The sequence below is a fragment of the Dunckerocampus dactyliophorus genome, chromosome 20 (genome assembly GCF_027744805.1).
Source record: "Dunckerocampus dactyliophorus isolate RoL2022-P2 chromosome 20, RoL_Ddac_1.1, whole genome shotgun sequence".
NCBI classification, from domain to species: domain Eukaryota; kingdom Metazoa; phylum Chordata; class Actinopteri; order Syngnathiformes; family Syngnathidae; genus Dunckerocampus; species Dunckerocampus dactyliophorus.
Window position 1 is genome coordinate 880,710 of NC_072838.1, and position 14,048 is coordinate 894,757.

The following is a 14,048-nucleotide window of genomic DNA, read 5'->3' on the forward strand; positions in this document are numbered from 1 at the left end:
TCAACTGAAAGAGGCTGTTTATCATAGGGAATCCCGTAGAGAACATTTGGGATGGATGCAAGGGAAGGTTCTAAAAATGGCCATCAGTTCCAGACAGTTGATGCCCTTGGTGAAGCCATCTTCACCACTTGGAGCAATGTTCCCACTAGCCTCCTGGAAACACTGGCATCAAGCATGCCCAAAGCCATTTGGGAAGTGATGAACAAGAACGGTGGAGCTCCTCATTACTGAGTCCTACTGAGAACATGTTTGGTTCTGCTTTGGAGACTTTGTGCTTCTTTTGTCAGCCATGGTCTTAAACTTTTGATCAGCTGATAAACAGCCTCTACCCACCCAGACAAAGAGTCTCTACGGCTGACAAAAGGGCTCACTCCATTCATGCTGTTGTTCTTTGGAACAAAGGTGCTGATGCCCAGAGTGAACTCTCTTCTTGCCAGACACACATGCGCATGGCAACATATTGATCATTGTGTGATGATCTCTCTATGTTGTTTTAGGAGTACTTCCTGACTTTATTTTCATTGGCTGGTGGGGCAGGTTTGGTGGAGCCCTTGGAAGTCTGCCTAGCAACATGCTGGAGTGAAAACTGTGCATCATTGATGGCTTGTGTGTCATTTCACTCAATTAAACTCAATTTCTCCCTCTCATGACCCCCTTTCCCGGCCCTCCCCCTGCTCTTCCTCCTCCTTTCCCCTGCTCTTCCTCACCGCTGCCCGGGAAGGCCAGACCTTCCATGGAGTCGTCGGATGACGACACCCTCAGCGAGCGCTCGTGCGTCAGCGAGCCGTCCTTCTGCAGCAACCGCTCGTCGGGCTCGCTTTCGCCCTGCCCCTCGGTGCAAGTGGGCCCGCCCGGGGACACGCTGCCGTGGAACCTGTCCAAGCACGAGAGGCGCAAGAGGCGGAGCCAGGACTCGGTGCTGGACCCTGCGGAGAGGGCGGTGGTCCGGGTTGCAGGTAAGGGACGCCTGCTGGCACTGATTGGATGTTAGATTATCAACTCACATTAGGAGTACATCTTCTTACTCCCATTCTAGTGTGTAGTAGTACACGTAGAAGTACTGTACATGATGTGTGTTGATGATGTTAGTAGTACACCTTCTTACTCCCATTCTAGTGTGTAGTAGTACACGTAGAAGTACTGTACATGATGTGTGTTGATGATGTTAGTAGTACACCTTCTTACTCCCATTCTAGTGTGTAGTAGTACACGTAGAAGTACTGTACATGATGTGTGTTGATGATGTTAGTAGTACACCTTCTTACTCCCATTCTAGTATGTAGTAGTACACGTAGTAGTACTGTACATGATGTGTGTTGATGATGTTAGTAGTACACCTTCTTACTCCCATTCTAGTATGTAGTAGTACACGTAGTAGTACTGTACATGATGTGTGTTGATGATGTTAGTAGTACATCTTCTTACTCCCATTCTAGTGTGTAGTAGTACACGTAGTAGTACTGTACATGATGTGTGTTGATGGAGGAGAAAAGTAGGTTGGTTACTCCTCTGAGGTCAGTGTTGTGTTGGACTGCTCCTCATCCTCGTCCTCGTCCTCATCCTCGTCCTCATCCTCGTCCTCGTCCTCGTCCTGTGGTGGAATCGTGAGATGATGTGAAGGGAGGTTGTGGTGGTGCACACATTGATAGAACATCATTGTGTCCTCTCATGTGTGAAATATTAGGACACATGACAACTACAGAATGGGGAGGCTCTTATACGTTTCGTACATTAAAAATGGTACCGTGGTACCCTCCGGGCGTGACCCGCGCTCGCTGAGGCGTGAAGGCTATTGTGACGCCTCTCTCAGACGAGACGTATCACGGGCCGCCGCTTGGACGTGTTTGCGCTGTGAGGACAAAGGCTGGAATGTGGACAAGGAATACATTAGCGGTGACGCCGCTGCTTACACTGCAAGAAAGGCTGGCGTGTCATTTAGCTGTCCTCTCTCCCGCCTGCAGCATTGCTCCACAGGCAGCAGACAGCCCCTCTGTTATTCTATCCATTCCCCTGTTGCCATGGTGACATGGTGACTTTCCACACACCTCCTGTTGCCATGGTTATGCAGGATGAAGAAAAGCAATGGCAGAGGGTGACAGCGGGCATAAAAGTGGGCACAGCCAACTTTGTTTGATAAAAGTAAACCGGGGTGGGGGGGGAAGAACAGTCAAAGGTTCAAAGACCTTTTGAAGGAAAAAGAGGAGCAAAGAAAGATTGGGAGAAATAATTGCTGGGAGCTTGTTGAACCTGCATGGAAAAGAAGTCACATGACACGTCCTTGTCATTGTTAGTCATCATTAGTCATACTGATAGTCCAAGTCAGTGTCGCCTTTTTTGAGCTTTATGGTGCAGCTCTGAGCATACTGATGATGTGTGGAGGACTCTACGCCCTTTTTGGCACGTTCATTGTGCAGCTGGCCTCCCCATTACCACACACACACACTCAGCACAATAGAAGAAGAAGACAACTCTGGATGGAATTAACACAAGAGTGAGACAAAGACAGTATTTGACATCATTAATGTAGGACTCGAGACTGAATAGACCAATAGAATGTTGATTAGTTATTGAACTGTGGGCCGCACGGTGGCCAAGTGGCTAGCATGTTGGCCACACAGTCAGGAGATGTGGAAGACCTGGGTTCAAATCTCCGCTTGGGGTTTGCATGTTCTCCTGGTGCGTGTGTCCCACATTCCAAAAACATGCATGTTAGGTTCATTGGCTAGTCTAAGTTGTCCATAGGTATGAGTGTGAATGGTTATTTGTCTGTATGTGGCTGGCCACAAGTCCAGGGTGGGATAGGCTCCAGCATGCCCCCGCAACCCTAATGAGGACAAGCGGCATAGAAGAAATATGGATGGATTACACTGGAGTGTAATTTCCATTTCTACCGCTAGGGGGAGATATTACTCTCCTACGTAATGTGTGCATGTGTTTTGTGTTTATGGCTTCCAAACCTTTGCTTTGACGGGTAGTTTTAATGAGTGTGTGTACTGTTTGTAAACTAGCATTTAAGGAGTGTTTTTGTGTATATTTCACAATACAAGACACACATGTCAGTGCATAGTGATGACAATGTGCACTATGTTACAGGTTATCTTTATGTTTATCCCTATGGGATTAGTAACATAATCCCTGCGTGGTTGCCTCCAGGCTGCTTTATGGGTTTTGACCCCCACATGATGATGCAGAGATTATCCACTGATGGTGTTTCAATCAGGAAGACAAGGCGGACTCCTATATCATCATGCAGGATGCAGAGGTCAAAGAAAGCATGTGGTCCAGACATTATACACTGTAAAGCAGTCATTTTCAACCTTTTTTCAACATATCCGCTGTAGAATATTTGTTTCAGCCAAGCACCCCCAATTACAGATAAAAACACAGCACTGTAACATCACTATCTGCTTTATTACAAGTACAAATAAATAAATAATAAATAAATAAATGACCCTGCAAATCAGCACTGATCTTGTTTGCAACATTTAGAAATAAAATAACTCAACAAAGAAACAATTATGAAAAAGAAGCTTTGTGCACATGAAATAATCATCAACTCAAAGTGTCCCACTTTGGTATTATAATAAAGATAAATACATTTATGAACTTTATTTCAAGTCATTTGATTTACATTGTGTCTTTCAGTTACAATAAACATATACACTAATAATTTATGTACTGTTACAGCTTACAAAATGTCCCCCACTGTATTTGTATTACTTTTTCAAGTACACCCTGGAGTACCTTCAAGTACTCCATTTGACAGCCCATTTGACAACACATTGACATTGTATACTGTGTACTATACAGTACACAGTATGTACTGTGTACAATACAGTACATTACATCATATTATAGTATATCATCATCAGTTACAGCAGCTAGCCGTTAGATGGCAGTATGTACTTTATCCGGCGAGCTGGCGTCAGCACATGATGATGTAATGCCAGCATCCAGCAAAAGGGGGCGCTACAGCTCCGTTTTCCACGGGTCCTTGTTAGCTCGCCGGCTATCTTAGCGGGCTAGCAAACGTTTGGCCACCGGGTTTGAGATTCCTGCGGTAGCATAGCTTCCTGACGTGGCCGTCAGAGAGGGATGGAAGACAGCCACTGGAGGCTGGAGGAGGAGGGACAAAGCGGCAAAGAAAGACACCTATTCAAACGGTGGACGGCGTAGGATCGGTCATTGCGGCTGGGAAGCACCGGGAAGTTCTCGGATCCACGCTGACGTACGCAGCCGGGGAGAGGAAGCGCGGGTCCGGATACAATTTGGCTTGAACCCCTGCTCAGGGTGGGACGGAAACGTTCCCTACTTGGCGGTGTCTCATCTGGGGCGTGTGGGCCGAGCTCCGTCCCCCCAGCTCATGAAACAGCTGTCGCCGGTGGATGGTGGTATATTTAAGGAGGGAGACGCCGAGCTAAGTGACCGTGTGTCGGGGAGCACACGCACAGCCCGCCGCTTATGAATAGATAATATTTATATAACCCTCATCGTACATTTTCACCTCCGAAGGCGACTGTTGTGCGTTTAAGCTCCAATTTTGCCACGAGCTACTGGCCCTTACCGGGCCAATGCAGCGAACCCATCCGTGAATTGGACGCCGTGGAGGGAGAAAGACAGCCGGGCCACTGCGATAGTCCCACACGCCGTCTCCCAAACACCATGGCTGGATTCGTACCTGGTCTGCTGCCCACCAACCATTCCCAGGAGAAGCAGTTCGCACGAGCCTATGAGAATGTACTGGAAAGATATAAAGGTATGTTATGCACTTTATTAGGCACACCTGCCCAATGCCAAGCATCACAAGAGATGGAAAGATAATAATGATCGACGATGGCGAAGGCTGCACTTCTCTAATATTTAGCAAACACCGTTATTATCTTTTCATACAGATACATGTACAAGTGTACCTAATGTAGTGTCCATAGATCTGGGTTATTCAACTTGTGCCCTGCGGGCCAAATCCGACCCATGAATAACATCAGAGTGAGTCACGAGTTCACTTCAAAACTTGCAAGCGACTCATGTTTGTTTGTGCAGTCCAGTGCTTCAGTCAAATAGATGATCTTGGAGTCGGATGTTTGCAATTGGTCCCTAAAACCAGCAGTGTTGCTGTCATATAGTGGATCTTTGAGTGGTGTTTTGGCAGTAGATCCTTTTAAATGCATCAGATTGCTTCTGTCATGTAGTGTTATTTTTTTTTAAAACAGCAGATCACTTCTGCTATTTGAGGAGCTTTGGTATTTTTTTATATGTCCTTTTTAAACAGCGACATAGAGGATCTTTGATTGTTGTTAGAATTTCTGGTGTATTGATTTGCTGAGGTAAAAATGTTGCATGATGTGATATGTGGAGCGTTTGTGGTACATGGAGCGTGTCATGTGACGTGTGGTAGATGAAGTAGACAGGATAGGCTGACATGAAAGGTTGGGGATGTTTCTTCCCCCCTTTGGTGGGGGGCCGGTTGCCTTTAGTGCAATGACTTGTGTACTTTTGGACACGCCGGAGGAAATAGTTTTATGGAGTCTCCCCCGCCGGCCCTCGTCGGGGAATTTCCCCCCTGCCCAGCAGGCCTCATGCTTGGCCTAGTGTTTGTGCTGTCAACATCCAAGCTGCCGCTGTGAAGGCCGGGGCAAATGTCGGGCTTTCGGAAACATGTGGGGATGACAATTCAGCGCTGAGGACTTTGGTCTTTCCTTGTTTGTGCTGCGCTGCAGTGGTGTTTAAAAATGAATGCCTCCTCTCACATTGACTGTGTGTGTGTGTGTGGGGGGGTGGGTGCTGACAGCCAGTAGGCTCAGGTGACATGTGCGAGGATGCTGATGAAAAGGAGTTGGGGCTTTTTAATTATTGATCGTGCTAATGAAACCAAGCTTCTCTGGGTTTACGCGCGTGTGTGCATGTGTGTGTGCTCGTCTGACCTTTAGCTTGTGTACAGCTTCTTTGGCGATGCCATGGCAACACTTTCCTGACGTTTCCTGTCCAAGAAGCCTTCAGACTTGCAGGACGTTTGTGGCGAGAGTACAGGAATGTCAAATGAATGCATTAGTGATGCTTTGTGGCACCGGGCCACAGATGCATGGCCCAAGTCCTTCCTTTTGATGTGGAAAAGCACTTCATTGTAGTGATGAAGGCCTTCATGTTCCTCAGGAGGCAATCAGCAGGTCACTAGGGATGGAAATCCATACGCTTCAGAAAGCATCAAGAGTGAGTAGACTTGAATCGTACGCGTTAAAATGAAGAAGCCAATTGTATATTTTCAAATGTGTAAAAGATATATCCCCAAGCATGCTGGAAGGCTGTTCAGGCGTAATGATAAAAAAAAAACACACTTTAAAAACTCTCATGATTTGTGAATAACTACATCATCATAACTACATGAATCATTTTGGAAATACGGGCCATTTTCATTCAAAAAATAAATCCCACATTTTTTGCATGTCTACTGCCAACAGCGACTTGTCCCACTTTATCGGGTTGTCATTGAACGCACCATCTAACTTTGTGCCACGCTGCACACGACATGTAATTGATCGTGGCGGCCCACCACTACAAAATAAAAGCCGCCACACCTTTTAAAAATGATTTATTAAAACTTGAAAGCAATGTTACGGAATATGTCATGTGAATGGTTGTACTGCATTTGCTATAGAGATACATACGGCTTCATATGTATGCACATATTGACCACAGTTAGTTTGACAACAATGGAACGTGTTTCACTGCATGCATGGGAATCACCTGCCTGCCGTGTCAGCCCTTGCTCATGTGTTGACGTTCACTTTGTTCCTTATTATCGTGTAAAATTGACGGCAGTTTGTTACATGTAAAGCCTGTCTAGCACGTTTCAACCTCATTGCACTTTCTGGCGTCTTTTACCCATTTTACACTGCCTCCCTGGCGGCAGCTAGCTGGAGTGATTCCTGTTGAAAAACGTTCAAGAAAGAAGTTCATAAACAAATGAAAAAGTCATAAAAATTGTTGTTTGTCATAATTAAAAAAAAATGTACAATCCTTATGTGAGTGTATTTTTAGCCTTTTTCTTTCACCTCATATTTGCTCCCAAATGCTGATACTGTGTGGGAATGCATGGAGGTAAGATTGGATGGGCCTGTTGCGTACTAATGTGTACTGCTTATTGCCAGGCTGGTACTGGTGGATGATGGATACTGTAGTACAGTGGTCCCCAACTGTACCGGGCCATGGGCCATTTGGTACCGGGCCGCGGTACTTTTTGCACAGAAAGAAAACATAATTTCCATTATTTCTTTTTTTTTTTTTGTTTTATTTATAAAAGTGGCCGGATTCTCTCTGTTACATCCGCCTCACTTGACGCATGTCCATTGTGCGTGTGCGACCTTTCTCTCTACTGCTGCTGTATTCTTACCATTGTTCTTTCACCTCATATGTGGTATAAATGTGTATACTATGTGGGAATGCATGAAGGTAAGATGACTTATTGACCACACGTCAAACAGCCATGTAATCATCTCTCTGGAAACACTTGGCTGGAATTTGTGATGTTACTCATGTCTTTGTTTTACACAATACATAATAAATAAGATTAATTAGATCGCTATAATATACGACACCCCCCCCCCCCCCCCCCCACTCCTCCTACTGTGGCGCTTCCTCTTCCTCTTGGCTCTTTGGACATGAACTAGAGGTTGTGTGTGTGTGTGTGTGTGTGTGTGTGTCATGGCAGTTGTCAGGAAGAATAGTCTTGAGAAATGTGAACTTGGTGTCGTTCTCTCTTGTGGAATCACTTGACTGAAACAGTAGGAGGGACATGCGATACGTCTTAAATCATTCACAGGCGGGGGAAGGGGTGTTTGTGTGTTTGTGTGTGTGTGTGTGTGTGTGTGTGTGTGTGTGTTTTGTGTTGACGTGCATTGCTGACACACAACAATGACAGGATGTCTACAGTCATGGCGGCGGGGTGAATTGTGGAAAAGCAGCAGGTAGGACGTGAGGCAAGCACATACTGACTTAGTGGAAAAGCAGATTTACCCCAGTAGGACCCCCTCTCCTCTTTTTGTTTTTAAATTCTGCTGTGTAAAAGTGCAGATTTGTGCTGTGTGTGTCGTTTTTCCTTAAAGATCAAGCCCATGCACGAAAGCTGCTGCGTCAGCCTGCAGAAATCCACAGAGAACCAAAGGAAGTTTGGCAGGAAAGCCAACAATCAGAGACTAATATGACAAATAAATCCGCTGCAGTAGCTGTGCCCTTAACCAATATAGATTCCACAAGCGTGCATGTGTGTGTGTGTGTGTGTGTGTGTGCAATAGTGTCAGTTTGACTCTGAACTGCTAAATTGTTACCTTTTAAAAAGTGCTAACAAGGTAGTTGATGACATGTTAGGTTGCATGTACGCTGCACGTGGCTCAGTACAAGGTTTTGTATTTTCAAATGATCCATATACAATATGACTGTTTACATCCACTCAACACTTGAAAGAACCTCAACATGCCATGTGCCATGTGAACAATACAACAATGACCAGCGACAACATGGAAGTAAAGAAGAATCATGATGCCCTGGATAAATTGACATGTGCATGCGCGCATGTCTCTGTGGCAGGGCTTCCAGCTACTAACTAGCTACTAACTACTACCCTACTACCCTGACAGCAGTTAGCTGCGTGAGCCAGCATACGCTAGTTTTTAAGGCGAATTTTCTCAACTGGAAAAAAATACAGATGGAGGTGCTCGGACAGCGGAGCCTTCGTCCCGACATTCAACGCTTGCTGAGGCGTTTGGTCGGCAAATATCACAGACAGTGTTGCTCACTACATTGCATCGTCATCACATACACAAGAATGCAGAGGTGAAGAGTGCGCAGGGATGCAGCGGCAGACAAATATAACGCCCAGCGTTTTGTGAGGTGTCATTTTTTCGAAGGAGGGATTTTTGTGACGCAAATGTATGACTCTTTTGAACACATATTGTTTTGAGAAGCCAAACTCCTTACTTAAATGACCCAGCAATTAAGCGGAACTACGTTCTTCATCACGGATCTCCAACCAGAACTGTACTCGCGGGACCACGTGGGGGGTACGCCACTATCGATGGGGGTGTCATGCTGTTTAATGCAGCGCATTTCCATCCCATTTGATGCCAGATGCTTTTGCTGTAGTTTTCATTTATGGTGTTGTTTTGGTTGTGTGTGTGTGTGTGTGTGTGTGTGTGTGTGTGTGTGTGTGTGTGTGTGTAGTTTTACCATGACACATAATAGTGCCGCTTACAAGCCAAAAAAAGTATTAGTGTCATTTGGAGAATGCAAGTGAGAATCTATGAAGTGTAGAATGTCGGGTCTGATTTGCCGTTGGGCTCAACTTGTAAGGCGGGAAAGTGGGATGTGTCAGTCCTGCTTTGCTTCTTCTGTGTTTGGCTTGCAAATGTTTGCCCCAAGATGACATATTCACCATTCACGTCCACGCAACATTCCCTTTTTTGTTCATTTGTGGAACACCCAACCATTTGTGCTTTTTCTCTGTGAAAATAGGCAGAAAACACATCTCATGCATCCTAAATTGTCATCATGAAGCATACAAATGTACAGCATAATAGTCCAGTGTGTGCTGTATGTGTGAAAGTCAAAAGGAACCATCCTCAGTGGACTTTTTTCTGACCATATGTGCTGCATGCAACTGTTGATATCAGTTGGGTGATGTTCTCACACACACACACACACACACACACACACACACACACACACCAGTGCTGATGAGAAAGCGAGAGAGAGAGAGAGCGAGAGAGAGAATGAGAGCATTTCCTGGTTGATTGCTGATGAAAGATGGCGGCCAAAGAAAAGACGCCTGGCCACGGGAGGGAATGATGGCAGAAGAGATGTGAGTTGGAGGCGCTGGGATTTCTCCACGTGGCCTAGTTTTCGCCCCACCCATCCCTCACCGCCGCTCACGTCTCGCTGCGTCCGCATCTCAACCGCCCCACCTCCTCCTCCACCATCTCTCCATCAGTCACCCTCCATGTTGTGCCTCTCCCACCACCAAGGAGGTTATGTTTGTTTGTTTACAGGATTACATGACTTAAAAATTATGCAAAAAAACCCCAGAGGTGTGGAGTTGGTGAGGCAGGAAGAAGACTTGATTGAATGTTGATGCTGAGTCTTGAGGGTCCATGAAAGCGCTGATCTAAATTAGGTTTATGTTGGGCCTCGAATGAATTTGTAGTTCATTTTCATTATTTTTTGTACTGTATTATTTTATTATTATTGTTAAATACAATTATTATTGTATTTATTCTTTTCTTAAGAATTTATTTTAATTTAAATTAAATTAAAGATTAGATTTCATTTTGACATTTTTTTTTTTTTACAATTAAATGTTGTGATTTTATTTATTATTATAGCAAAAAAAATTGTATTATGCTAAATCAAATGCAAAACACTTAGTGATCTCTGCACCAATCACAGAGGAGGGAGTGGGTGGAGCCACCGTAGAACTAAATCCTGGGGTGCTCTTCCACCCTGCTGTGATTAATGGTGTGAAAATGAGGGTGCTCATGGTTTAAAAGACGTGGTGGGTGCTTTAAAGCCTAAACATGCCCCCCCACCCAGGCTTCTGACATAACCAGCACCCAGCTGATTTCTTTGGAACATAATCAATGAGGCTCATTGTGCGTGTCACACAGTTGAATGGTCGCGAGGGCCCCAGCCGGCCACTGACAAATATTTTCCCCAGCGTGCCAACGTGTGCGTTGGCTGGCCATTGTGTGTTACGGTGCGGCCCACATTGCGATGCATTCATCACGGACGTCCGCCCCGCCACCTCACCATGTCTCCACCCAGAGTTAGCACCAGGATGCCATGTTTTGTCCCGTCCCGGTCTGGGCTTGTGGATGTAGAACACATTCAACTGAAGGCTCTTTGGGTGCCAGCGCACACAAGAAGAAGGGCGGAAAGTAGGTCAAGTACATGTCAGGACCATCGACGTGTGTGTGTGTGTGATGAAGTGATGACCTTTATAAATGGCAGAAAAGTGCAAAACACACACGTATATTAGATAGTCTTACACTCATGCCTCTTTGAAAAGCATTCATATTTGATAAGTACTTTGTTAGTATGTCATTAGATTGCACAGACACAGTAAATACAGTACAATATGTTTGATCCTTCTGTAGTACTGTATATGGAGAAAAGACAATGCAGAGTCATTCTATTCTATTCTATTAGGACTGTCATGATAGCACATTTGGCTGGATGATCATTGTCCCACAAATGATTGCAGATAAATGATGATACTGTATTATTTTCATGAATGTAAAGATAATACAGTACATGGTATTAATGTGAGTACACCGTATCAAAAGCAATGAACTTGAATTTCTCAGCTATTTAACATTGGAATTGGAATGCCAAGAGCTTTTGAACAACAACAAAAACATAATTAAACAAACAAAAAACTCCAATGAAAATGAAATGGAAAAAAATAAAAAACTAAAAATCACAAGCAGTCACTATTTGTGATTTTGAATCAGTGTCACTTTGGTTATTGTGTGAATATTGTGTCCGTGCAGACGTCAGCTCGTTTGCACATACACTTCCTTGACTGACTTTTACGTGTTTGCCTTGAATGAAGTGTACAGTGTTCCCTCGTTTATTAGCCAACTGGTTCCAATGATTGTGTATCTTTGAAGGCTGTGAAAGCCCTCACCTTACACTTTTCAGACAGACATGAACATTTTCTCACATTTCTCTCGTTTAAACACTCTCCAATAAGCTCAAACCTTCCTTTGAATTGTAATAAACAACCTACGAGGTTGGACACAAGAAACGATGAAGTGACTTGCGTGTTTCACTCCTGTGATGGTGCCTGTTTGCCCAGCTGTAGCGTTTTTGTATCCTTGTTAAAACATATTGCTCCTGTTGTCGTATTTTCATTGAACCGAGGATTCATTTATTCCATAATGATGCCCTACAGCCACGTAACTTCTACCTCCCTTCAACATGTCCAGAATTCCCAACCTTTTGTGCGACCGTTGGCTTCTTCTGCCTGTGGCTGCAGTGGTGGCACAGCAGGAGACACGGCAGGGCAGCACAAAGGAGATTGATTGACAGTGGTCAACACCCAATCAGGACGCAGAAGACAATTGGCAGTGCAAACCTAAAAGAAAGAGATGCCACCTCGTGCGGAGCCTTCGCATTTCAGGCTACCTAGTTAGCTCACTAACTTGCGAGATACTGAAGCAGTTGCAATGTTATGCAAACAATGACTAATAGTGTGAAGGTGACCATAGGAGTGTTATTTCATGCCAACAAGGCTTTATTTAGAAAGTCAGAAATGGGTTTTCTGTGCTCTAACTACCAAAATATTCCATTTATAAATAAGGAATCCAGCAGGGCTACAATCACCCCAGATCTACCTCCTGCTGGATAGTATTTATGTACATTTTACACGTACTGTATATCAGCGTGCACACACTTTTTCAGTGTGCAAGCTGCAAGCCAACATGATCTATCTCTGACTGTGAAACATATAACATACAGTGTATATCAAATCTAACCGCCATACTAAATTCTAATGATTAGTATTTCACCTTCACACTTTGATATCATTCATAAATAATTGACAATTCCATTCCATATGGCAGTAAGATAATGACACATAATTCCTCAATAGTTGTGTACGCAAACTGACTAGTATGTCAGTGAAAATAGCTAGGTAACATTCATTAGCATTTGCTATCAAACATGACACACATACAAGAAATGGAAATGTGATACAAAAGACAATGCAGCCGAAGTCAAGGCAACATAAAACGCTTTCAGCAGCGGGCACATTTTCTAGTTCATCATGAAATAATAGTTTAACAGACGGAAGTGTAGAAAACATGACTTTCTATAGCGGAGTTCATCACACGATGCAAAGCCATCAAACAATTGACTTTTTTTCTGCATAACTAGCCTCCACAAGTCCACACTTATAGATACGTATCTGTGTGTCGTTTTAGACGCGATGTTCACCATTGCCGCAGGGGAGCAGAAGCGAATCAGAAGGGGAGCTTAATGTCAGCTGACTGATGTCATATGACTTCTATGAAGTGACGTTTACGCGATCGACCCAAAATACCTTAGTAGTAACTCGCAATTGACGTAATGGGCCCCCCTGCTCTAGAGGGCACAGGTGTCGATATGGTATGCCGTGGCGTATAGTCGTCCTGCAGCCAAGTTTGATGACACCGTATGTCAGTTTTTACGTTATGACGTGACGGCGGGGCCGCACGGTAGCTGAGTGGTTAGCACACTGTCACACAGTCTGGAGATGGGAAGACCTGGGTTGGATTCTCCCTTGGGCATTTCTGTGTGGAGTTTGCATGTTCTCCCCGTGCGTGTGTGGGTTTCCTTCCATGTTAGCTTCATTGGAGACTCTAAATTGTCCATAGGTATGAATGTGAGTGGTTGTCTATATGTGCCCTGCCATTGGCTGGACACCGATCCAGGGTGTACCCCGCCTATCGCCCAAAGTCAGCTGGGATAGGCTCCAGCATACCCCTGGCCCCCTAATTAGGATAAGCGGCATAGATGGATGGATGTGACGGCGATGGGACAAAAAGTGGAGATGAGCGGCCATGTTTGCTGGAGGCCGGGAGTCACGCTGAGTGCCGTGAGAGTGGCTCACTGACTTTTAATCTGCTCCAATTCCTTCGTGCTGACACTCGTACATGAATGAACACTCATGGCCAGGCAGACCAGACCAGACCAGACCAGACCAGACTGCCAGGTGTTCTTGTAGAAACATTTAATCACAGACTCTTTCAAATCTTGTTAGATCAAGCTATGACTATTTGGACTCACTTTAATTGTCTTCCAAGTGCACATCTTATCCTCACATCCTTCCTTTTCCACCCCGCTGCATTTCTTCATCCCCTCGCAGGTCTTTCCCCGCTCGGCTCCGTCTTTACTGGGTCGCTCCTTGTTAATCTTCTCCATCTCCAGCTACTTCTCGTAACAGGCTTTGCTGCTAATAGAGATGCACTATAATTACCCTGCTGTAGGCAGTGTGTGTGTGTGTGTGTGTTCCAGTTGGA

The 14,048-nt window shown here is 44.8% G+C and overlaps 1 protein-coding gene across 1 annotated transcript in view; it reads left to right on the top strand.

Moving 5' to 3' along the window:
• Positions 1-968: 968 nt before the first annotated feature.
• Positions 969-14,048, top strand: part of LOC129173193 (uncharacterized) — a 30,245-nt gene continuing 17,165 nt past the window's right edge. The window contains exon 1 of the mRNA XM_054763885.1: positions 969-4,756. Coding sequence (XP_054619860.1) covers positions 4,730-4,756 — 27 coding nt within the window. The 5' untranslated portion in view covers positions 969-4,729. The remainder of the gene's footprint in view (positions 4,757-14,048) is intronic.